Below are 23813 nucleotides of genomic sequence, written 5' to 3'. Positions count from 1 at the left end.
CGTTTATTATTCCTTTTTTTTTTCTAGCTGCCTTGTATCTCATTTATAGAATATAAAGTATGTCAAACGACGAATTTCTATATCAAATTTGTAACCTTTTTTTTGTAATTTGTATTGTACGCGTGTTTTTTAAATACACGCTACGTGCGTTTTCTTTCTTTGAAAGAAATGCGGTAAATTTGTCGGTCGGTGTTGCCAACTTAAGATAAGAGAGCGTGGAAATAAACATTTCGAAAAGCGTTGATTAAGCAGAAAATAGCCGATAATTTCGAGAATGTTCGTATTGAATACCAACGACACCGTGAATTACTTTGTTTTTATTGTATTGTCAAGTTGACAATTAATAAATTGTTGAAATTGTTATTACAACGTGGACCAATCGAATCGTCGCTTTTGAACGTGAATATAAGATCTGAAACGTCATTGGCCGCCGAGCTCGCGCTCCGGAGGTTTTACATATTTTCTAGAACGACGGCCTGTACGAATCACGCGCACACGATTAGTGGTATACGATATTCTGATCGATACGTTCAGAGTTGAACGATAACTCGTAGGCTGACGGCGTGGCTGGTCTTTCTCCCCCATTTTTTGACAGTCGTTTGAGATATTGCACGTTCTCAAAAAATGACTGCTCACGATCAAATGCGAGCTATGCTTGATCAATTGATGGGAACTGGACGGAACGGTACGTATTATTGGAACTCGACGCCCATTACAACTTTTCATTATTTACAATTGCCCGAGATCTCGTAGAAAAACACAAGATGGTGGCTTGCCCTTTTTTTCTCTTCTATTATTTTTCCTTTTTTTTTTTTTTTTTTTTTTTTTTTTTACCATTTGTACGTATGTTTATTTATTGATGAGACACGACTGTTAATAAATGGAACGTAATTCCAGGTGAGAATAACAAATTTCAAGTGAAGTACTCGGATCCAAAGGTCTGCAAGAGCTTTTTGCTGGCATGCTGCCCACACGAAATCCTGTCGTCAACGGTGAGTTTACTCGAGTCATTACTCATTGAATATCGATGACATACCATTGGCACTTTTGCGCTACAGTAGAGCATTTTGTTTACATTACCCCCTTCTGGTACTTATTCGCATTGATATGAAAGCAATCAGACATCAGTACGTATCGGTGTTGCATTTCGTTTTTTTTGTTGTTACATTTAAAATATCTTTTCAGTCTATTCTGGTTACACGATTCAATTGCTTTCATTCCCTTGGTCAGACTCATTTGTTTTCCTCTTCAGTTTATGTTGCAGCATAATAGTAACATGCTATCAATACTCACACATAACATTGCTTTCATATAATTTATTTGATTTACTATAAATTTGATTATATATGTATAAGTGAGAGCTGTAACAATACGTTGTTTTTGAGGAACGTTTGAAGATTAAATTGTGCTATGTGTCTTTTTATCATTTAATTTTTTTTTTTATATTGTAAGGCGAAAGTCATACATAGAAACACTACATCAATATCATTTAGTTTGCATATATACAATTTCACACAAGCTTTTCAATATTATGAAAATGAAAATACACAATATCATTGGCAGAATATATAAATTAAAGTATTATATATATATTTTTTTATATAAAACATTTCATAATGGCATCATTTAGTTAATATTATATTTAATTTAAAGAAACAAAGAAAACAGAAGCTACCTTTTAAATTTATATAATTAAACAAATATTTATATTTTGCTATATTCAAGTACAAAATAGTAATTTTTATGCATTTACTTATATTATAAAAATACAAGTTTCATATATTTCATTTACTAAATGTGTAAGCAATTATGTATTCTATACATGCATATATAGCTAAATGTAATCAGTAACTTATTTATGAATATGAAGAAGATGATGTACCAGATGTTTTATACTGATAATAGTCTCATCATTACATATTAATACAGGGTTGGTTGTATGCATCATTCATTTTATTTTGTTTGAATGATCAGGATGCTAATGTAATGTCTATCTTTATATCTAATATTTACTTATGTTTTGGATCGTGTAACTATAATAAATAATTGTTTGTTCACAGTTAAGTTTAAAGCATAGTTTTTGTTATATTTTTCAATGATGGATGGTTGCCTATCTTCTTTGGATCATTTAAAGAAACGATGCATTTCTTATTTTTATAATATGCATTAAAATATATACAATTTTCTATTCAACATTCACATACACTGACAAGTCTCTTTTTATGTATTTTTATAACAATTTTTGTGTAATTTAAAATAATACGAAACGTTCAAAGAGTTTATAACTAGTTGAATTATACTATTTTTCATCAGTGCCAATTGGTCTGATCGATTTTATATATATCATATCAAATAATTGAACAATGCAAGTCAATTTTGTAGTATACAAACAATAGGATAACATTTGTGTGATATATTCGGAGAATTGATTCCGATCAATTCACACCAGATAGGCGTTGAAGTGCAAGACGGGGCAGCAAATTATGATGTAAATAAGGAGAAGCCTTTCAGTTTCTCAAAAACAAAAGAAGTGAGATGCAGAACTTTTAAACATCTAAACTTGGGATATTTCGTTTCCTTACGTTTTCATCAATTTTATTAATATACACATGTCGTTGATATACATGTCATGCTCTGATGCAATACTTTTAATTGTAAGTAGAAATTTTTATACAGAAAATATATATGTACAAAAAGATTGCAAACATATTAATTAGAAATAAGAATTAGCTTTTATTCGAAGTAACATTAAAAAATTTTCACATTCATCTCATTTCTTTTTTCTTTCTGGAACATAGAAATTAAAACTACGTTTATTCTAATGGCCCCGTATAATCGCGAAACGTATATGCAGGAAGTCGCGAACGTATGACGTCTGCAATTACAGTGAGAACGTGATTTTCCATACGACAAGCATAATACTGATCATATTGGTACTGCTTCGCGCATTTCTTTGTCATCTTGTGCGAATTGGTCTAAAGGGTGTTTGTTAAAAAAAGAAAAAAGATTGAAAATTAAAATGTTTATTTTCCTTCTCTCGAGTCTACATCCGCCCAACTACTTGCAGTAAGGCGACATTATGAATTTTTTTTCCCCGTGTGTTAAATATTCATATCGATTTGGTTGAATAAGACATTAACAAGTAATTGCATCTTTACAATATCATTTGAATGAATAATATATTTCTTACTTAACACATGAATATTAAGAATAACTAATATATTCCAATAGTATATTTCTCTATAAAAGGATAAAGATTTTAATCGTGGTTAAGAATTCTTTCCTAAAATGTAGAAATAAAAGTGCGTGTCTTACAAAAGTGTTTAGTTTATTATTCTTTCAAGTATGTTCTAGAACTAAAACGGAAAAAAGAAGTACATATATTTTATTTTGCGTTTGAAAAGCTTTTTTTTTAACTGTTGACAAAGTACCGTAGCTTGTTGGGGGAAATTAAAAGGAGACTTGCAACCTAGCATATTCGGTGCATAGGGGAGCGTTCTCTTATGGCAGTTAGCAAGCACCCTTGTATCTTGCTCAGGTTTTATCACGGTATAAAGTTAAAAAAAAAAAATAACTATGTAAGATACGAAAAAAAGAGCAATAAATAAAACGAAGTATTCGAAGATTCATTTATATCAAAATATAGAAAAAAAATTTATTACACGAAAGAAATTGTTAAAAAACCAAAAAAAAAAAAAAAAAAAACGAAATACTTCTGGCAAATACTCGCGAGAATGACGAATATACAAGTTCACTAATGTCAATGTACCTACAGTTCTATTTCCAGAGTCTCTGGAAAAAGCAATTCCAATCAGATCCATTGTACAATATTGTTGCGAGTATTGTCCGCTCATATGTTGTGTTGTACTTGTCGCTCTCACATGCGCGTTACTGTAAGTACTGAAAAGCGAAGAGGACGTACGTATTACAATTCTACAATTTGATTATCTCTTTAACATAATTCAAGTACTAGGTATATTAATTTGATTAATGATACATAAAGGCGGGCGGTTACCTCAGCCCCTCTACCGGTCAACGGTGGCGAGGCTGAGTAGTCGAATATTAATTCCGAGACCCTGAAAGGCCAGTATAATGTTGGTGAGTAGCGCCATGCTGATTCTCATGAGAACGATGTCTTATTGTCGCTTCTTACTAATAATGCCGTTTACGGCAGGTAGAAATCAAGTTTACTTTGAAAGTATGTGTGAAAATCGTATTCATCCTCGGAGATGTAGTGGGTACAGGAAATGAAGCAGTGATCTCTGTAAGTAAAAAAAAAAAAAAAAAAAAAAAAAAAAAAAAAAAAAAGAAAAAAAATAAAATAAAATAAAAAAAATAAAACAAAAAAAAAATATAAAAAGGGACAGGTAGGAAAATTGTAGAAAGGCAAAAATGAAAAAGAGAAAAATATCGAAACGACTGAACATCGGAGGAATTGCTGAACTCGTTCTCAAGCGATGCCTTTATCGCCGTTACGAGCGCGAAAACAACATTTAGGAATTATTATTATAATATTATTACTCTCTCTTCCTCGCACACGTACACATACACTCACACACGATACACATATAAACACGATACCCTGATTATTACCGATCATTGCTAATTCTTAATTGCTATTATTGCGAATTTTGACGTTCGTTCGAGTTATTATTGTCACAGGAATATTATTGCCTTGATTAACTTGTAACTGTCGCCACGTGTATTGAAACACTGTATTTGTCTTCCCGGATCACGGGGGAAAGGATCGAGTTAATTAGAGCATATCAATAGCATGTTTAGGGTAATTTTCAACGATTGCAGACGATTCGCTGAGTGTTACGATGAGAGGTTTAATAACGTTGTAAGATATTGCGCAGATCTTTACCAGTTGTTTTCTTTGTTGAATGGTTGTCATCCGGGCAATAGGGACGGAGAGAAGAGAGATTGTTATAAATACGCAGGGACTGGATATCGACCATTGGAACCGAAAATCGTGAACGACTTTTTTACTTTGTTCCGTTGATGTCGATGTATTTTATTGCAGATTTGTTAATAATTAAGGCAGAGATACTATTTATTTCTTTTGGAAGGACTTACGTTGATGTATTTCTTCGATTTCAGTCTTTCTTTTCTTTCTTTTTTGCTCGTTTCTAACAGAGAATTAAAAGCCAAAGATGTTGTTACGCTAACGTTTATATGTCACTGATTTTACTACAAATTTGTTATTGCAGTATTCTCAAGGACACGTTATTTACATTTACATCGTCAGAAAAGAAAAGTTATCGGGTATCGCGAATGTAATATATATTTTTCCGTGGAAGAAAATTGTCAGTGTTTTCATGAAGAACAAATTTATATGCGAACGATATTGTTGTTGGCGCTGACAATCGCGTCGCACACTCTTTTTCTAAGTGCACATTTAAGAGTTCTAAACGTACGTGACCGATTTACATTGTAGGTTTTCTTGCATCAAGAATTTTTCATATACCCGATATTATCAAATTAGATTATTAAGTGAACCATTCGTTTTTAAAAGCTATCTGGCACTCCTTCGTCAAATTTTAATTACTAATAACGATTGAATTTTAAATATTTTCAAGCTGATACATATTAGTTAATTACTGTTAATTGAAAGTAATAGAACAAATAATAAAAAAATATCAAACTTCCTTGTTTCTCAAATGAACTAGAGAATTTTTTATTTTTCTTATAAGTCTGGACTTTCAATTTTGAATTCTGTAGACTTTGGATTTTTAAATTTATGAAACAGAGGAATGCAGCAGAGTTTTTAAAAATGCAATTCTCAAGTGTTAGTTGTAATTCAAACGTCTTCAGTGATATTTATTATAACCTTACGATTGTTTAGCTTTCATACGAAGCTAATTCATACGAATACATTTTTTTTTACTTTTACTACGTAATTACATACACATTTTGATACCATTTTGCGAGACAGACTGATAACAAACTATTTTCCGTGTGGTGTTTTGTGTAATTTATAAATTGCTATTGTAAGTTTAATCATCGAAGCGTCGATTGATCGTTTTTAATTAGCAGTCTTTCCTCGTTCGCCTATCATTTAACAAATATTTATTAGCAAGTAATGCATATATTTTTCCCGAGTAGATTAATTTGGTTAATTGTAACAACAGGTAAGAGCAATAATTAGACTTCTAAGTCTACGTTCGCATCGAGAGTCAAAATCTGCAATAACTCTAACAAGAAATTGACTTAATTGTTTACTAATATTGTTGAATTATAAGTGACCATAACAGTTTGGTTTATACTACCTTCATTAAGTACCAAGAAACAGAATACAAAATGAAGTACACCAGAATTAAATGCAATTCAAACTGTTACTTGGATCATTTTCTTAGTATCCAATGATAATAGTTAAGAATTAAAATTCAAATAGGAAGAACAATTCATTTAATTTGCGCTGTTCCTATGTATAGTAGTGACAGACGAAAGAAAGTTTAAAGATTAAGCACTACAAAAAATTATAATAATTTAATGAATGGAATTTCATGTATACAAAAACAATGAATTGTTTATTACATTTCCCTACATAGAAAAAACTGTTGAGTACAAAACTTACTCGTGTAATACATAAATGTCGATTCTAAACTTCCTTTTATTCGTTGCTCTAATAAAGAAAATAAAGAAAGAACGTAACAAAAGTATGTAAACACACTCTTTAATTCCAAATATTTAAATATTAAACTTTTACTTGTACGAGTCTCGCATTTATCCTCGAGCGAAATTTTCTTCGATTCTCTTAAAAATGATCAATCGAAGTTCCATCTTTTTAATCACAATGTAGAAAAAGGAGAAAGGGGAAAGAAGACAATTGCAAGATTCCGACGTTTGTAGCGTAAACTAAAAGAAATGTTACTAACGTAGTTATGGAAATATATTGATTTTTACAATCGCGTTAATGATCGATACTCAAAAGTTTGTTACGCTTTCCTCGATCTATAAATTTAGCTGCAAGTCGTTTGTACAAAAGAAGGATCAACGAGGAAGCGCAAAGGTTACAAAAAAGGGAAATTTAATATAATGATACGAATATCACGTGGAATACTACATTCTGTATAAGAGGTAAAGATACCTGTGTGTCACTGAAGATACAAACACATTTTTACAAATATTTGCATTTGTCTGTCTGTTAAACTTGCTACGAGAGTTAATTTAATCATGACTGTCCAAAGAGAAGTGAAATTTACAATTCTTCTTTTATTGTATGCGTGTTCTTATGTAGACATATTTTTATTTAAGACAGAATATGACGATGCTTCTAAAAAATATTATTAAGTTTGTTATATCATAAGTTGCACGATAAATTTTACGTGTATTCAAGCAATAGATACGTTCTGCATAGGAATTTTGGTTTCTCAGTGTATTTACGTTTAAGTAACATTTACAATTGATATTTTACGATTATTGCGCTATATTATCTATTTACAGACATTGTTACTTGAAAATGAAATTGTAGAAACCCGAAAGTTAATAAAATACATTATATAAATACCTCGTGTTTTAATAATATTAATCAATCTTTCAATTACTAATTATAGAAGAAATTAATCCTAGATTTTCTAAACCATTTTTGTACAAAAAATATATAAATTCGAATGAAATACTTTCCATACGCTTACAATTTAATTACCCACATATCAAAACTACACATTATTTACTTTTCATTAATCTAATGGATATGCGGTTCCATTAATCAAATAGATTTACACAAACACCTAGCTCACAGCCAATCAACATGTATTACTTCAGTAATTAACTTTTGTAACAAGCATTCTGTTTAGGATACTTTATACAATTTTTAATGAATATTTAGTGATTCTACGTGTAATCTTATTTTGTTGATATTAAAAAGATTTATGAAATAAATTTAACAAGTATAGTTAATTACCATTATAAAAAACCCAGGCATTATCCCCTTCAAATTCTATAGTCCATGTAATTCCATCTGTCGTCCATGCATTTGGAAGTTGATAAATCTGTAACAAACTCATTTGTTGGATTATTAGCTTAAAAAACATAACACAACAATTCCACACCACTAAAACAGTCCCGAAATTTGGAAAAAAAGCAAATGAATAGCCAGAAGGGCTAGACTAATGAAAAGGAAACCGCGATACAATAGCCAAAAGGGCTATTAAAAAACAAGCATTTTCTGCTGAATAATACAGTAACTAGAAGGGCTACTGTACAATTATTTATGTTACGAATCCGAGGAACAAACCAAATCTTGCTTCGCAACACTAATTCACTAGCATTAATAATAAGTGAAACAGGAAATTCAACGCGAAGAGTGCTTCGTCATGTTTAAAACTCCCGAAAATAAGTACGCGACGTTATTAATCTATGCACTCATGTTTAAAAATGCGCAACACTAATTGCGACGCGTCCAATGNAAAAGTAAGAAGAAGAAGAAAGGGAACAATTTAAAAAGAAAAGTGAAAGAATTGACAAGAAAAACATAGATGCGAATTGCCAAGAATAGTAAATTTTTAAATTTAAAAGTTTTTCAACAAATTCAAACCAAATTTTTCGATTAACGTCAGATATATTACGAAACTTCGATTGGCCATTTTATGAAAATTCAACATATATCGTTCAAAATTGAAAAATCGAAACGGGTAATTTTCAAATCCGTTCGATTTGAAAATTTACACGAAGATCGGCTTTAAGGAAAATGTTCAATCGAGTTTTCACTATGTATGAGCGTCCTATTCGTCCGAAATCAAATATGGCGACGTGTGTTGCAATTCTTTTTCCTATTCGTTCGTTTGGAACGCGCGCCATTAGCATTAGCGAATTAAAATGTAAAGTCGAACTGTCATCAAAACTAATTTCAATGCGTGTTGCTTTCAGTTGATACACACACATACTGATTTTAAACCTTGAAATTTATTCGAAAATTACAACAACGATGAGAAAAAGAAACAGTAGAAAACGAAAACAGAAAAAGTACTCAAAAGGGAAGTCGTACATTGACTCTTAATGATTAACCTCGTTCATTTTGGCAATTTGCAAGGCGATAATAAAGTCATCCATGAAAGAGAGAGAGAGAGAGAGAGAGAGAGAGAGAGAGAGAGAGAGAGAGAGAGAGAGAGAGAGAGAAAGAGAAAAGAAAGAAAGAAAAGAGTGAAAAGTGGCATGAAACAGTGAGCGAGCGTTGTTTATTTAGGGGGAAACTGTACAGCACGGAAGTTTTGTTAGAAAAAATTTTCTTCAGCATTGGATGTACGTATTGAACTCCGTTTTCTAAATCGTCTAGAATTGATTCACATATGGCAATTTCGTGTTCTACTCGTAAATAGTATAATAAACCTATTAGGCTGTAAGTTGTTTCATAGACCATTGAACATATGAACTTAAGGTGTGTGCTGATTGTAGCTTCATTGCCATCGCATTGTCGTGTCAGGCGGAGAGGTGTTGCCACTCTGTAAGTGAACATAACAAAATATTTATCTGTAAATTGAATTGTATTTTTACTTTGAAATTTCTTGAAACGAAAGAGAAAAAAAATAATAATGATAATAATAATTTCAGTCGAATGTAAGCATATATATATATATGCGTACGTATATACGAATGAATAAATATGTATCGACATATTTATTTATTCGACGAAACTGTATATACACGTATATATAATTATCTTATAAACGCGTGTGTCTATACCAAAAATAGCGCTACCATTTGTAAGTTTTCGTTCAAAAAAAAAAAAAAAATAAATAAATAAATGAATGAAAAGCATCTTTGGACCGTATTTTTCTAGACAATTAGGGTCCTTAACTTCTGCCATTTATTGCGTTTCAAATTATTATAGTTGATTATCGATTTAACCAATTCAGTTTTCTATTTCACGGAACGACCAGTCGAGATACCTTGTTCTTGCCGTAATACAATCTTTCATAAAAAAACAAGTCGGGAGGGATTATATGTATATACATATATATATATTTATACATATTAAATAAATCCAACGAGGCTTCTCAGGATCGAATATAATAATGAGCTAATATCGAATGATTTATGAATCGCAGCGCATGGACCTGGGAGAATGCCCCCAGATTCACGATTTGGCCCTACGGGCTGACTATGAGGCTGCGCAAAAGAAGAAGGACCACTTTTACGATATCGATGTAAGTTCTGTTGTTTTTTTCTTCTTTTTTCTTCCCCAACAGAAAATTCACTTTAACAATTTTTTTTTTTACAATGGAAACGCTTTTCGATTTTCAAGGCTATGGAACACTTGCAAAATTTCATCGCCGATTGCGATCGTCGCACGGAGCAAGCAAAGCAACGGCTCGCTGAAACGCAAGAGGAGCTCAGCGCCGAGGTGGCGGCGAAGGCAAACAACGTTCACGTGCTTGCGGAAGAAATCGGCAAGAAGTTGGCCAAGGCCGAGCAGCTCGGCGAGGAGGGCTTTGTCGAGGAATCCATGAAGCTCATGGGCGAGATCGACGAGCTGCGAAAGAAAAAGAACGAGGCCGAGCAAGAGTATCGGAACAGTATGCCAGCGTCCAGTTATCAGCAACAAAAGCTACGTGTCTGCGAGGTTTGCAGCGCGTACCTCGGCATTCACGACAACGACCGACGCCTGGCCGATCACTTCGGCGGCAAGTTGCATCTGGGCTTCATCAAGATCCGCGAGAAGCTGGCGGAACTTCAGAAAACTGTGGAGGAGAGACGTAAAGAGAAAAGGGAATCGCTGCTGGACAGGCGCAGGGACAGAGATAGAGACGATCGGGACAGAGATCGCGATGGCCGACGAGGAGGATTGGGTTACAGGGACAAAGATCGCGATCGCGATCGCGAGCGTGATCGTGATCGCGAGCGTGATCGTGATCGTGATCGTGACCGCGACAGAGACCGAGACCGTGACCGAGACCGTGACCGTGACCGCGATCGCGATCGTGACAGGGATCGAGAACGTAGAGATAGGGATAGGAGAAAGTCTCGGTCTCGAAGCCGCAGTCGTGGAAAAAGGTTTGTTGCAATTGATTAAGAATTAACACAGTTAGTTTGACAAATTTCTAGCGCGAGAGTTAAACGATGGAAGTTCTCGTTGAAAGTCTCGCCAACGAAAATTGAAATTGGAATCTAAACTGAAACGAATGAAATATAATTAACATTTAGACTGTAACTGTTAAGAAGACAATTGTTTGATTTGTTTCAGATCGAAACGCTCACGCAGTAGTAGCCGTAGCCGTCGATCCCGTTCTCGCCGTAGTGGATCCAATGATCGGAAAAGATAAAAATAATTCAATCATTTTCGATTATGCTCAATCGTTTCTTTCTTCGTATAAATTCTCACGTGCTTACTTATGCACATTATATGTAAAGGCAAGAAAAAAAGAATGACAAAAAGGAAACAAGATCGCGTCTACCGAACATAATTTTTTCAATAGAACTTTTTCTTCGATAATGCAAAGTAAGATTTGTACATTGTCCGTCGCAATTTACTAGAAACACCAATATTTCGAAAATATCTTTGTGTAAAACTAGATATATTCGCCTGTCAGTGTAAAAAAAAAGCAGGTATGAATTTATTAGATATTAATATACTAACATACTTATTCTATTTGATCTTGATATACCGACTATATTTTTAAGTCTAGTTGCTATTTCGTGTACATAAGGATAGTTCAGATGTAACTTCGCATTTGGAAATGTTACATATTTATAACATAATTACATTTTATGTGATTATTATATAAGTATAAAAAATGAAAATATGTTCAGAAATATATACGTTTAAATAATTATTGGTTCAAGTATTGCAGCTATACATTTTCTCACAACCTTACATTTCACAAATTTAAAAATTCAAATCGTATAAAGAAAGAAAATAGGAGAATTTTCTTCATAAAATATAACAGATAGAAAATAAGGATGTAATATTGGAACTTTGAAAATTAAAAACCTTATGTAATGAATACTGTTTAAGAAGGGATATTTATTTTAAGAGCCATGTACATAATAATTATTGCAGAGCTATTTGTACATACAAAAGTTTTGCTTAAATTTATATTCGAAGGAAGAAGACAAAACTTTATTATATATATATATATATATATAATAAATATATATATATATATATATATATAATAAATATATATATATATATATATATATATATATATATATATATATATATTTATTAATTTATTTACTTATATGAATATATATATATATATATTTGCATTAAGATTATTTACATTTTATTAATTTCGGTAGTCCTTGCATTTTATAAGAAGTTAATGGTTTCTACACATACTCACGACCTTACAATAAACGAACCTCAATCTACATTATCTTGGAAAATCAGTTTAACGTATCCTGGCGTTCCTTCGAGAGGGATTGCGCAAAACGGACAAATTGCAATATAACCGTTTGTACCATGTGGAATTGCAACTTTCTCCCAATATCTGTAACATAATTTTATATATTATAAATATATACCGTTAAATAAATAAAAATCTACAAATACTGCAGCATAATTTAACAGTTATACTAACTTAACAGTTTTCTCTGTAGCCATATGTCCACAAGGCCTAAATGCATAAGTAGGCGGGCCACAATCAACGTAAAATGCAGGTTCGATACCCATAGAGAGTTTAACTACTGAACCAGCTACTAAACACATTGGGCATCTTCTTGTGGCTTTGTCTTTTTCTTGACCCCAATCGTGGTGACCTTGTACATGTCCACATTTTAAATAAACATATGGTTGCTGTTGCGCTGAATCGGCAGCTGCTTTACGTGGTATAACTAGTGTATTTAAACCAACTGGGCATTGTGGTCTTCCCGCATTTATAGCGTCGACCAGTTCTTCCAAATCGTGCTTTGTCTATGTAAAATGTATTTTATATATTCTCGACTTACAGTTTCCATACTAACGTAAAGATTGTTTGTACGTACTGGTGACTTTGCTAGACCTTCGGCCGATCTCCAAAGTAACGTGGCACCACAGAGATCGATTAAAGTTCCATCTTGCAAAATATTGTTCTCATCTTCTACGACGTTCCCTTTTTGTTGGGCACTTCGACTTTCCCTTAGTGAAAAAACACCTCCGCCTACGCTGACTTCTCTCCAGAAACCACACTGCGCTTCACCACCGCAAAACTGCCCCCGTGGATGCATTATTAAAACGCCATTTGTCGTGAGTCCATCGATCTCGCGATTTTCTTGCCATTTTGTTGCTTTTTCCTACAATCGGCAATTGATTTTTTTATGTCTTACAGTCTCGATCATCTCGGAAACTATTTGTACAGAAATGCAAAAAGAATTTACCCCTAAGAAGATATTTCTCGAACTGTCAAAACCTGCGGCGTATATTCTCGCAATCTTAGGGTCTGATCGGTCGGCCAGAATTCGACAGGCAAACCTACTAATTGTACTTTGAGCAACACGTCCCTCGTTAGTATTATCGCCACCACCTGCACATGTGTCCATGACGACAAAATCGATAGGAGATTCAGAAGAACGTCCAACCTGTATTTATAAATACATTAATATAAATACTGCCGGGCCAACGCAACACTTAAAAGAATTAAATAACACGAAACTTACCTGAAACATGTCAGTTTCCTCATCTTCGGTATATTCCACAATAACGGCTTGTGTTCGAGAAAGAGTATACGATATCGAATGTTGCTTTGTATTAAGAATAGCTTGTGAACTATGAGGTGTTTTAACGATGTAATGTTTACTGCGTTTCACGCCATTCGCTACAGGCCGTTTAAGCAAAACGAACTTACTTCTTCTTCTTCCTCTATCTCCGTGCGGGAGGAATCCATTGTAACTAAAAAATATTCAACCAACTTGTTGCTTTGCGCATTGATTTTGTTTTCGCTGGTACTGTTGAAATGTGAAAGAAAAGGGTCAGCTTACCCAAGAATAACTAATTCTCCATATTTTATTAACTGTTTTGGTTTTTCATGGCGATAACTATGGGACCTATGAGGGTTAGCATGTGTATGATTGTGATTATGTTTGCTGCGTGGACTGTGAGGTGCACCAACTGTTTCTTCTTCTTCCACAAGTAATGGACTTTCACTGCTACCGCCGTCAGATCTGAAATAAACACAATTTAATAATTAATAGTAAAACTAACAATTGACATTATTTTTGTCAAAATTATACTACATATTGTAAAATTTATAAATGTTCAAGGATGGAAGGAGTGATTATTATTTCTACCACCTTTGCCTTTTTTCATTTCTCATCATTATGAAATGTGGCCCAATGTTTATGTTCGTTGTACATTGTATCATATTCCTAAGCCTAGTATTCCTAAGCCTAAAATACAGATATTTTATCACAAGTTCAAATATCTTCAATTTATTGGTGTGGAAGTATTTAATTTTGTTTTTATTTAATTACATTCTTTAAATTAGAAAATCATAGTAGCTACGTATAAACATAGATAATTAAATTAATTGCTCCGTATATTTTAATGTTATTGGCGATGTATAGCTTTAAGGTGGATGTCAGTAACATAATTGCTATAACACAGAAAACAGATCTGTTATTTTTAAAATGACAGATGTTATAGATCATTTTAAAAATTACAGTATATATGGTTAAATAAGTACTTATTACATTTTCACATTGATCTCAAAGAAAAGAAACCTTCTTAGGAAGAATTATGTGATTCGACAAAAACAAAAATTTGGAAAGTAATAATAATATAAAGTATTAAGTCACCTATTTGTGGATCTCTGTTTTTTTCTTGTCCTACAGTATGTAATACGTAAACCACTTACTTACCGCGAAAGGCATGGAATACGTTTAGTTACTGGCATCCTCCTTTGAGTAAAATTAACAGATTATTACTTCCACTGTACTTCAAAAGATACTCATAAGGACAGACAGTCGTAAGTATCTTTGCGAAGTTGAGCAAACATGAGCAAGTGCAACATGAGATGCTGTGAATTGGTAATTATAATCTGCAATAAGAAATATTCAGTGTAATAATAATTGCTATACTGTCATATATTTTAGCATTTTCCTAGATTTAATAAAAGTTTCATCCAATCTATTTACTCTTTTTCTCTTTTATTAAAAGAAGATAAATGATCCAATAACAGTGGGTAACTAAGAAAAGATTTTGTTATTTTTATATATCAAAACAAAAGCCAGAATTAACTTGTTATCTTGCTAATTATACGTAATTGTAACACTATACATTGACACTTGTAGAAAAAAAACTGTCTGTTCCTATACATGATACATCAGAAAGTATGGCCAAAATATTTTCTAAAACAGTTTTGTTCATGAAAAGTATATCCTCACAATAAAATTTATTTGCAATGAACATTTATTTAAATTAAAGCACCAGGTATTACAAACATAAGACATAATAAAAAAAAAATACATCGTATTCTCTCTGAAGAAATGAATATGAGACTGTTCAGTTAATATTGTTGATTCCATTTGACTGAATTGGTCAAACAGATTCTTTTATCTTATCTGCATATTCATTTTTATCAAAATATTGCACCCATCAATTTTATCAATATGTGACCAAGGTACATACATTAGACTAAACGTAACTATGTTATAATTAACATAAGTTAACATGCATATATGTTCCAAATTTGAAACAATTATTTAAATGATATATGATTTTCATTTAAATAAGTCAAACATTTAGTTTTTTTTTCGAAGTAACATTCTATCGCATGGTCTCTGTATCATTAAATCTTAAATCTAAATACCACTGATTTATTACACGTTGCTGTATGTACCATTTGATAATGTATTTGTGTTTTTGCATTTATTTCTAGCTCAACTTCATATAAATCACAAACATGGCATTACAACAATTACACAAATGTCAAAGCATCCTCATTTTCTGTCACATCACGCTTGTATATTTTTTTTGTTTCTTTTTTCTTGGAGAAAATAATAAGACGCTTTTTGTAAAACATAAAAACATTTATTGCGCTCAGTTCAAAATTTCATTTTAAGCCAAATTTGTTTCCATCGAACAAACATATACTTGTCGATTCATTTATCGTTTTCACGACATAAATGTCTACGACACGTACACGGGAACACGCAACAAGGAAAATTTCGATTCAATTTCGCATCATCACATTTAGCGCTGTAACCTATGAAAAACAAAAAAAAAAAAAAATTGAGGAACAAATACCAGGGTCTGTCAAAGGAATTCGATACTTGGAGAACATATCATGTACAATATTTTGGATGGCATTCTGCGAATTACATTTGAAGATAATAATAGTGTAGGTAAATATTTACTTGGCCGAACAGATCCAATTAAAAACATTAACAAATGAGCGGATTGGTGGAAGGCTGAAAAAAAAAGAAAAACAAGAGAAAATAAGAAAGAAAACAAAAGGAGGAAGAAACATTGAGCACGAGCGGATCGTGAAATGAGCCGCGATGGGATCGCGACGAGATCGCGATGCACGAACACAACATTAATTAACCTAGGCATCCAGAAACGATGGTCTATTTACCGTATCACCATGCTGAGCTCTGCGTTCAGAAACTGTTATCGCCGCACGGCTTCAGGCACGCAACAACAGTCGGCCGATCGTTCGCGCAAAAACTAACGGAGTATAAAAATCATTTGCCCACTGTTGTTTCTTAATTTAATTTTCCATTTCTTAAATCACACTGCTACTATGTTCATGATATTCGAGTGATGTCGCGTTGATGATCCTCTTATTCATGATTACGGCACGCACCAGGGATTACAGACCATTACCGAGACGAAATCACCCTGATCGAGACAGAAAAAAAAAAGATACTGTATCAACAAATGCCTTGACGATAGATGCCGAGACAAACCGCGATATTTCCTTTTCTTTTTTTCTCTTTTTTTTCTTCCCCCCCCCGATAATCGCTGGACGCACCGATTATTTGCAAGTGCCTCGCATAAACTATACTCATCGGACAATCACGGCCGTGGGATTTGCAAAGCCGTCATAGCCAACTGTCTAGGGAAAAAAATTCCCTTGTTTCGCACGTTCCGACGTCTGTATTATATACAGGGTGTCCCAAACTTCCAGAACTTAATCTACATATAAAATGAAGAAAGAAACGTTGCGTAACAATCGACACCGACACACTTTGTTCATAGATTCACCAACGAATATTGTATGCATGAAACAGCGACAGTATACAGGCAGCGTCGTTCAATGCGTGTTCATTTTAATGTCAATTTCGCGTCATTCATTAAAGATAATTTTTAATTTAATTAAGTTTGATATCGGTGAATAATGGAATTAATGATATTACAAAGTTCTTGGGAATTTTGGCCGAGTTTCAATAAAATTACGCTTTTTTAGTTCTTTTGTCTCTGTGAGAAAAATGCGCAGCTATTTCATAGATACAATATTTGTATATATCTTTGCTAACAAGGCGTTTTGTATAGTACTTTGTATTTTTTTCTTTCCTTTTTTTACATCCATCCACGGTTTAAATTTATTATACATCCTGTATATAATACAATTAATGTAACGCCAATTTTAAACGAATCAAGGATCAATGTATTATACAAAGTGCGTCTGTAGACGTTTGAATCTCATTTCAAAGTAACTAGAAGATATTTTTCGATATTGTACAAAATTCAGCGCTGAAAGATTTAGTACTTAACGATAAAATTTAAGATTTGAAACTAATACAAATTTTTGAAGTATTGAATCGTGTCTGAAGTGATTTGAGTCATACGTATATTCGATGCGATTTAAAGCGCATTTCAGAGTGTATCGCAAGCATCAAACAGTACGTACGCACGTTTAATCTAAAAGTTAAAAGAATGACACATTCAAATCGTTATCGCCTTTGAAACACGTAAGAAAATAATCCTGAAAAAAAGAAATGTATTTTCCTTAGGTGTATCATTCTTCCAACAAACAGGTGATTTAATTTCTTGTTACTTACTGAATTTTCTTATCTTCTGACGATCTTCGAAGGTGAAATTATCCCGAGATGAGAAGATCCACGTTTCTTTATAAACAATTTTCTATACTTACTGCTTGGATAGAGGTAAACAATTTTACAAGAAAACTATAATTGATTAATACGTTAAGTTGAAATATGTACAAATAAATTTGTTCAGAACTGATGATATTAATTGAAAATATTTATAAATAGAGTAATTTCAAGATTACAACATGATTAATGCTGAAAAAAAATTAGTGAAAGTAATAATTTTCTTCTTAAGTGTGTAAGTACTTATTGCGATCTATACAATTATACTCAAAACTGCCGGGGTTCGTATACATATATCGGGGTTCGTTCAAATATTATTTGAAGGGATCATGATCCTAGTGTCAAATAGCATTTGTACATTCTCCATGTCTATCATTTAGGTAAATATTTAGAAAAAAGTTGGAATACTTCATCTCTATGTTATCTGGTATTATGAAACAATAGATCTCTATGGAAAAACCAAATTTCTTTGAACTGGTCCAACTCAATATACAGGATGTTCCAAATTTAAATGTCAAGGCTTCAGGAACGTGCAAGCTTTTCTGAAACGAACTTTTTTTTTTTCCTTCGCGATTTTCTCTAAAATGAGGCAAAACCGAGCAACTTACTAAAGAACCTTTTTACAGAGTTTATCGATTCTCTACGCATTCCCGAAATTTTTACATTTAAATTCGGAACATCCTATCTAATAAAAGGAAATGGAAGATCTGAATAATCATCTACTTTTTTTTTTTTGTTCTTAGAATTAATACAATACATCTATTTGGCACTTTATACGAGATATAATTTTTATACAATAATTTTTGTGACATTATGGAATAGAAAGTTTCTTTCTCTTTTTTTTTATAGATTATTATTCATACCTTTGTTATGACATTTTCGATATTTTTTATGCACTTTTGAATGAAATATCTACTTCGAAAGATCGTAAACGTTGTAAATGAATAAATTTTGCACTCTTTATTTTGTAGATCTTAGAATTCGCGAAATTCTGAACTCTTTTCAAAAATGTAGTTACACGAAGATATCATGTTCGAAACACTTGAATTCACTTGTTTTGAAGGAGTCATGCATATGCTGAAACGCAAATCAAATAACGCTTAGTCAGTGAGTATTATACGGATTTAAAGGAATCCACATTCTTACTTTCCATTTGTAAGGAGTACGTTATTGTATATATACTTAACCATTACTTACAACGACCATGACAGTACATCACAATCATGCATTTTCAGATATACCGAGGGATTTGCAAAATAGTCTTATTGTTTGTAGAATATAGCCCTGTCACTCGGAGGAAATTTGTAAAACGACAAACTTCCAAAGTTAATGGGCCAGTAAGTTGACAGTCCACAATTCAATTGACTTCGATAAACATTTTAGTTTTATGATGATCCATCCATTGTGATTATCGTTATCATCTTGTATATCTTGTCAACAAATATGCTGCCTTGTTTGTAATCGCAAGTTGAAGAATTACATTTATATTCTGAATTATATGCACAGTCCTGTTGCGAGAGTCTCATAATTTTTATATATATATATATTTATTTATTTATTTAATTATTCAGCGTGACGGTGATTATATTATCCAAACAATGACTTTCTATTAACACACACACACACATATATATATATATATACTGTGCAAATTCTCAGTTAGGTAGATTTACGTTTGACATGGATTACATTCGATTTCTTGTATCATCAACAAAATTGCAACACAATCGTTCGTAATATTACGAACGTATTATAACCATTAAACATCTTTTCAAGCGCAAATTTCATGCTGTTATTTTCTCTCGGTTTAGTAGCACCAATATACTCATGCAGTTGTAAAAAAAAAAAAAATAAATACTCAATTTTTCCAGAATTACCTCGGCTATGAGAAGAGTGATGATGAGAATAAGCACGACAGCTCGCCTGAACAGTTTCGATGAATCCCGTTGATACGGCCATAGTCCGATGATGGACAAAAGACGCTTATTCAAACGGAAGGCAGGTTGTTCGAAGAAATCCATGTCGACTGTTGTTGCGTTTCTGTCGGTGCATCAACTCATACTGACAAAGAGACGAAGACAAGTCAATAAAAATTGCATGCGCCGAAATCGACGTGACTGCGGTTGTTAAATCATTAGCAAATTAGTTAAGTATTCGAACAGTCGTAATAGTCCAGCGTTCTACATTCACTAAACCTGAGAGACGAGACGAGGTCTTTACGTTTCCATTTCTCTTTTAGAACGTCTTTGTTGAAATTATAATGCCTATAATGGTACACACATTTGCGAAATGATAAAATAGATTCAGTCAATTAAAGGAGATTATTACTTCATCGCCTTTTCTTCTTTTTTGTCGTCTTACACAGAACGTTCTACTTAATAAGCGAAACTATTGAATTATTAAGCGAGCCGTTTAAAGCGGCTATAGAAGAATAATTCCTTACATTAGAACGATTTTTCATTTCACAGTGAGATATATACTTTCGTGCGTGCGATTTCTTCACTGTTTCGATGGAAAGCAGATAAAGTTAACAGTGACTACTTAGAGAGCATCTTATAGAAGTCTTATAGAAGTAGTAAACTATTTTCTATAAGACGCTTTTTTTTAGTTTTGGAGCATTTAACATTTAATCTTTTTCACATATTCTTTCTTTTCTATTATAATATAAATATATTGTATAACTACTAAATGTTCTTCTTGAAATATAATACTTTCTGAACGCGAGTGATCGCGAAACAAATCTGATCTAATCGTAATCAGTATTGTTTGGTGAATTAGTCATATTATTAATGAAAGTTTAAATTTTTCTAGCAGATATTTGGCATGGAATACAATTTCTTGGTTTCTTCAAGCATCAATTTCTTATGGATATGTTTTATTTATTTATTTACTTATTTTATTTTATATTTATACCTTACACATTTTCTTCCAGATTAGAGGAATATTCAATACGTGGAGTGTTAACTATAATCTGGTCATCGAATGCTTACCAACGATCATAATAATCAATATTTCCATACTGATGTATTTCAGCATAATTTTTAATACAGAAAAGGTATTTTCTTTTTTTTTATCTTACATGGCCCATAAATTTTAAGAGCTGAACATTAATTCATTTAACTTTGGTTTCAATTTTAGTTGATAAAAATAAAATTTGATATCCTAAAATAATCAGCTCCTTTTAAAAAGAGTCAATATTGCTTTGGGTTAAATAAATCCAAAGATTTTGAGTTGAATAAAACAAAAGGAAGTCAACGGAAACATTGTCAATACATTTTCAGTCTTTCAATTTAAAGTAGATGCCTCTCTTTTGAAGTGATCATTTTTTATTAAGCATTTTCGAGCGTACACGTACATTTATCTCACATTCATCATTATACTAATTGCATTAAAGATCTTGTGTATTTGTATCTTCATCTTTCAAACGCGACTACCCAAGAATAAGATTTTTCATGATATCCACGAAATTGGCTTTTGACAGCTCATCGATATGATTTAGAAGAATATCTAAAATGATTCTCTCAAGACAAAAGTAGCTCGTTCTTCGTTTCAACTAAAATTTACATACAACGACATAGAAGCATGACAAAGTTTTCGGAAATACACTTGCAAGGCAATTTCTTTATTCTAAGCTAAATTTTCCTTTTCTTATTTCTGTTAAACGACCTCTCTTCTTGCTTGTTTCAGATTAAGGATGTACTCTCGTTTATTAAAAATGACCATAACTACTACATGAACCGTCCAGAAAATACAATTCTCCAATATTACGCTGCGCAGGGAAGTAAAATTGGATTTTATTACGTTTGTAAGTGTACCAGATTTGAAAATGAAAGTAAATACTTGTCTTTCAATCTTCAAGGGTGTTTCTATTTTAGGTTACATGTATATATTATTCTTCGCGTACGTACTATTACCAACGGTATCATTGGTAATTGGTGAAATTGTATCATCGAATCATTCTGAAAGTAAAAGCTTCCCAGTCGTTCTCGATTACGGCGTGGACATGGAACAATACTTTTATCACCTGTTCATACCTGTATACACATCAATGCTCATGGTTCCCAATGTGGTTATTTCTTATGATAACACATACATGTTGTATGTTCAACATATCTGTGCTTTGTTTGCAATTGTGAGGTACAGTTCCTCTCTACTAAACGAAAAATTCATTTGATCTCAAAAGGATTTTATTCCAGTTACAAACTAAAAACTGTGCACATTTTGGATGCGAATAGTCTGATAGACTTAAAGAATGACCATCTGTTCGAAAAGTCCAGCAATATCGAGTCATTAACGATAAAAGAAAAAGAAATCTTTAGGGAATTAGTGCTTTGCATAAAAGAACATCAAAATGCAATAAAGTTGGTGGTCATGTTGTTAGTGTACAGCGACATTGTTTATTTTCTTCGCATGAGCAATTAATCAGTTTTATTGTTCGCAGGTACTCAGATCTCGTTGAATCATTGTTCGCTAAATCGATATTGGCCCAATTGTTCGGTAACGTTATCTGTCTCAGTATTGCTGGAGTTGAAGTAAGTATTGTATTTTATATTACACTTTGTTATTTATTACTGTTTATATTATTCTACTTATTTATTGTTATTATATTATACTCTATTATTTTTAGACTGTCCTGAATTTAGATAATACTGGCGACGTGATGCGATTTGGACCAGTTGCAGTGGCACAAGTTATACACATATTCGTTCTTTGCCTTCCTGGACAAAGACTACTGAATCACTGTGAAGAGATGCACGCCGCGGCGTAAGAGAATGTTTATTATTGATATTCTCCAAATTTTACACTCTAAGCAATAACTGACGACCAATCCGTTTAGATGCGAGACGATGTGGTACATCTTGCCCAAAAACTGCCTTAATTTATATAAGTTCGTACTCGCAAGAAGTTTGATATTCAACAAAATAACAGCCTTCAAATTAGCCGTCATGTCGATGGAAACTTTTCTCGTGGTAAAATTTTTTTCTTCCAACTTGTTTCAAATTATTGAATTTCATCTTATTAAACAAATGATTCAAAATCGCTTTTATATGCAGTCTTTCGTAATGCTTTTATGAACATGTATAAGTAACGTAAATTAAACTTTTTACAATACATTTCATATTATTAAAAAAAAGAAAAAAAAATAGAAATGTGGTAACATTTAGCGGGTTAAAATGATAGCACATTTCGTGGAAAATGATGAATAGAAATACTGCGTCTCGATAATGACATTCAACATTGTACATATACCTTTACGCCTAAGAAAATACTCTATGATATATATATACAGAAAATACGGAGCGTGCTGTTATTTGCCTCGGAATTGTAATTTGCGAGTAGATGCGCGCGCGCTGTTACGTAATGAGGACCACTTATAAGGAAATTCAATAAATCAAATTAAATAATTGATAGTTTTAAAAACGGAAAATTCTGTGTTTCTCACACAACAGATAAACCGAGAAGAACGGAATTTTTCGTGATAGTTAAGCGTTGAACAATCTCAAGTTCATGCGTAATTTTATACTGTTTATATTTTCAGATCATTCAAACAGCAATGAGTTATTTCACTGTGTTATTATCACTTACATGAACTAAAAACTGAACTGTATTTCAGTTCTTGTAGTTTTATTTTATGTTGTATACTATCGCACTGTGTAATGGAAGATTGACTTTCATCATTGATACTGTAGTTCACAAAGAAAAAGAAATACACTTAAAGGTGGATAAATGTGTTTATATCAATGTAATAAATACGATATGATACAATAAAATTTATATCAATGTAAATTTAACATTTACACATAACTTGAAGTTAGCTCACTGAGGCTAAA

General features: G+C 32.4%; 3 protein-coding genes and 1 long non-coding RNA gene across 14 annotated transcripts; 2 read left to right on the top strand and 2 right to left on the bottom strand.

Moving 5' to 3' along the window:
* Positions 1 to 482: 482 nt before the first annotated feature.
* Positions 483 to 11370, top strand: LOC122531729 (putative RNA-binding protein Luc7-like 2). 6 transcript variants are annotated; one of them, XM_043659875.1, is made up of 8 exons: positions 642 to 685; positions 898 to 992; positions 3776 to 4098; positions 4179 to 4264; positions 8875 to 9448; positions 10053 to 10151; positions 10250 to 10998; positions 11189 to 11370. In XM_043659875.1, the coding sequence occupies exons 6-8, from the start codon at positions 10056 to 10058 to the stop codon at positions 11265 to 11267; spliced, it is 924 nt and encodes a 307-aa protein (XP_043515810.1). In that variant the 5' UTR covers positions 642 to 685; positions 898 to 992; positions 3776 to 4098; positions 4179 to 4264; positions 8875 to 9448; positions 10053 to 10055; the 3' UTR covers positions 11268 to 11370. The 6 variants fall into 6 exon arrangements, with proteins under 6 accessions (XP_043515807.1, XP_043515810.1, XP_043515811.1 ...); XM_043659876.1 differs by having other exon boundaries at positions 3776 to 4264; positions 8875 to 9246; positions 9400 to 9448; XM_043659877.1 differs by lacking the exon at positions 8875 to 9448.
* LOC122531732 lies at positions 3004 to 3888 on the bottom strand. Its single transcript, XR_006307374.1, has 2 exons — positions 3770 to 3888; positions 3004 to 3574 (listed from the first exon to the last, which is right to left on the bottom strand). It is a non-coding gene; the product is annotated as an uncharacterized LOC122531732 (long non-coding RNA).
* Positions 11371 to 11389: 19 nt separating the features above from the next.
* Positions 11390 to 16946, bottom strand: LOC122531727 (protein pellino). 6 transcript variants are annotated; one of them, XM_043659865.1, is made up of 9 exons: positions 16503 to 16946; positions 14785 to 14963; positions 14218 to 14313; positions 13906 to 14088; positions 13585 to 13816; positions 13306 to 13506; positions 12934 to 13221; positions 12531 to 12862; positions 11390 to 12440 (listed from the first exon to the last, which is right to left on the bottom strand). In XM_043659865.1, exons 2-9 carry the CDS (start codon positions 14817 to 14819, stop codon positions 12314 to 12316), a joined length of 1494 nt encoding a protein of 497 aa, XP_043515800.1. In that variant the 5' UTR covers positions 14820 to 14963; positions 16503 to 16946; the 3' UTR covers positions 11390 to 12313. The 6 variants fall into 6 exon arrangements, with proteins under 6 accessions (XP_043515800.1, XP_043515801.1, XP_043515799.1 ...); XM_043659866.1 differs by lacking the exons at positions 14218 to 14313; positions 14785 to 14963 and adding an exon at positions 16282 to 16335 and having other exon boundaries at positions 16503 to 16945; XM_043659864.1 differs by lacking the exons at positions 14785 to 14963; positions 16503 to 16946 and adding an exon at positions 15392 to 15700.
* Positions 16947 to 20133: 3187 nt separating this feature from the next.
* On the top strand, positions 20134 to 23730 carry LOC122531728 (odorant receptor 13a-like). Its single transcript, XM_043659870.1, has 9 exons — positions 20134 to 20254; positions 20915 to 21037; positions 21670 to 21787; positions 21858 to 22119; positions 22179 to 22343; positions 22424 to 22514; positions 22610 to 22746; positions 22820 to 22952; positions 23522 to 23730. Exons 1-9 carry the CDS (start codon positions 20243 to 20245, stop codon positions 23570 to 23572), a joined length of 1092 nt encoding a protein of 363 aa, XP_043515805.1. The 5' UTR covers positions 20134 to 20242; the 3' UTR covers positions 23573 to 23730.
* The last annotated feature ends 83 nt before the right edge of the window (positions 23731 to 23813 follow it).

The sequence above is a fragment of the Frieseomelitta varia genome, unplaced genomic scaffold (assembly GCF_011392965.1).
Source record: "Frieseomelitta varia isolate USP_RPSP 00005682 unplaced genomic scaffold, Fvar_1.2 scaffold_412, whole genome shotgun sequence".
In the NCBI taxonomy this organism is placed as follows: Eukaryota; Metazoa; Arthropoda; class Insecta; order Hymenoptera; family Apidae; genus Frieseomelitta; species Frieseomelitta varia.
The sequence above is the reverse complement of the archived record's forward strand: the minus strand, read 5'-3'. Positions and strand labels throughout refer to the sequence as shown.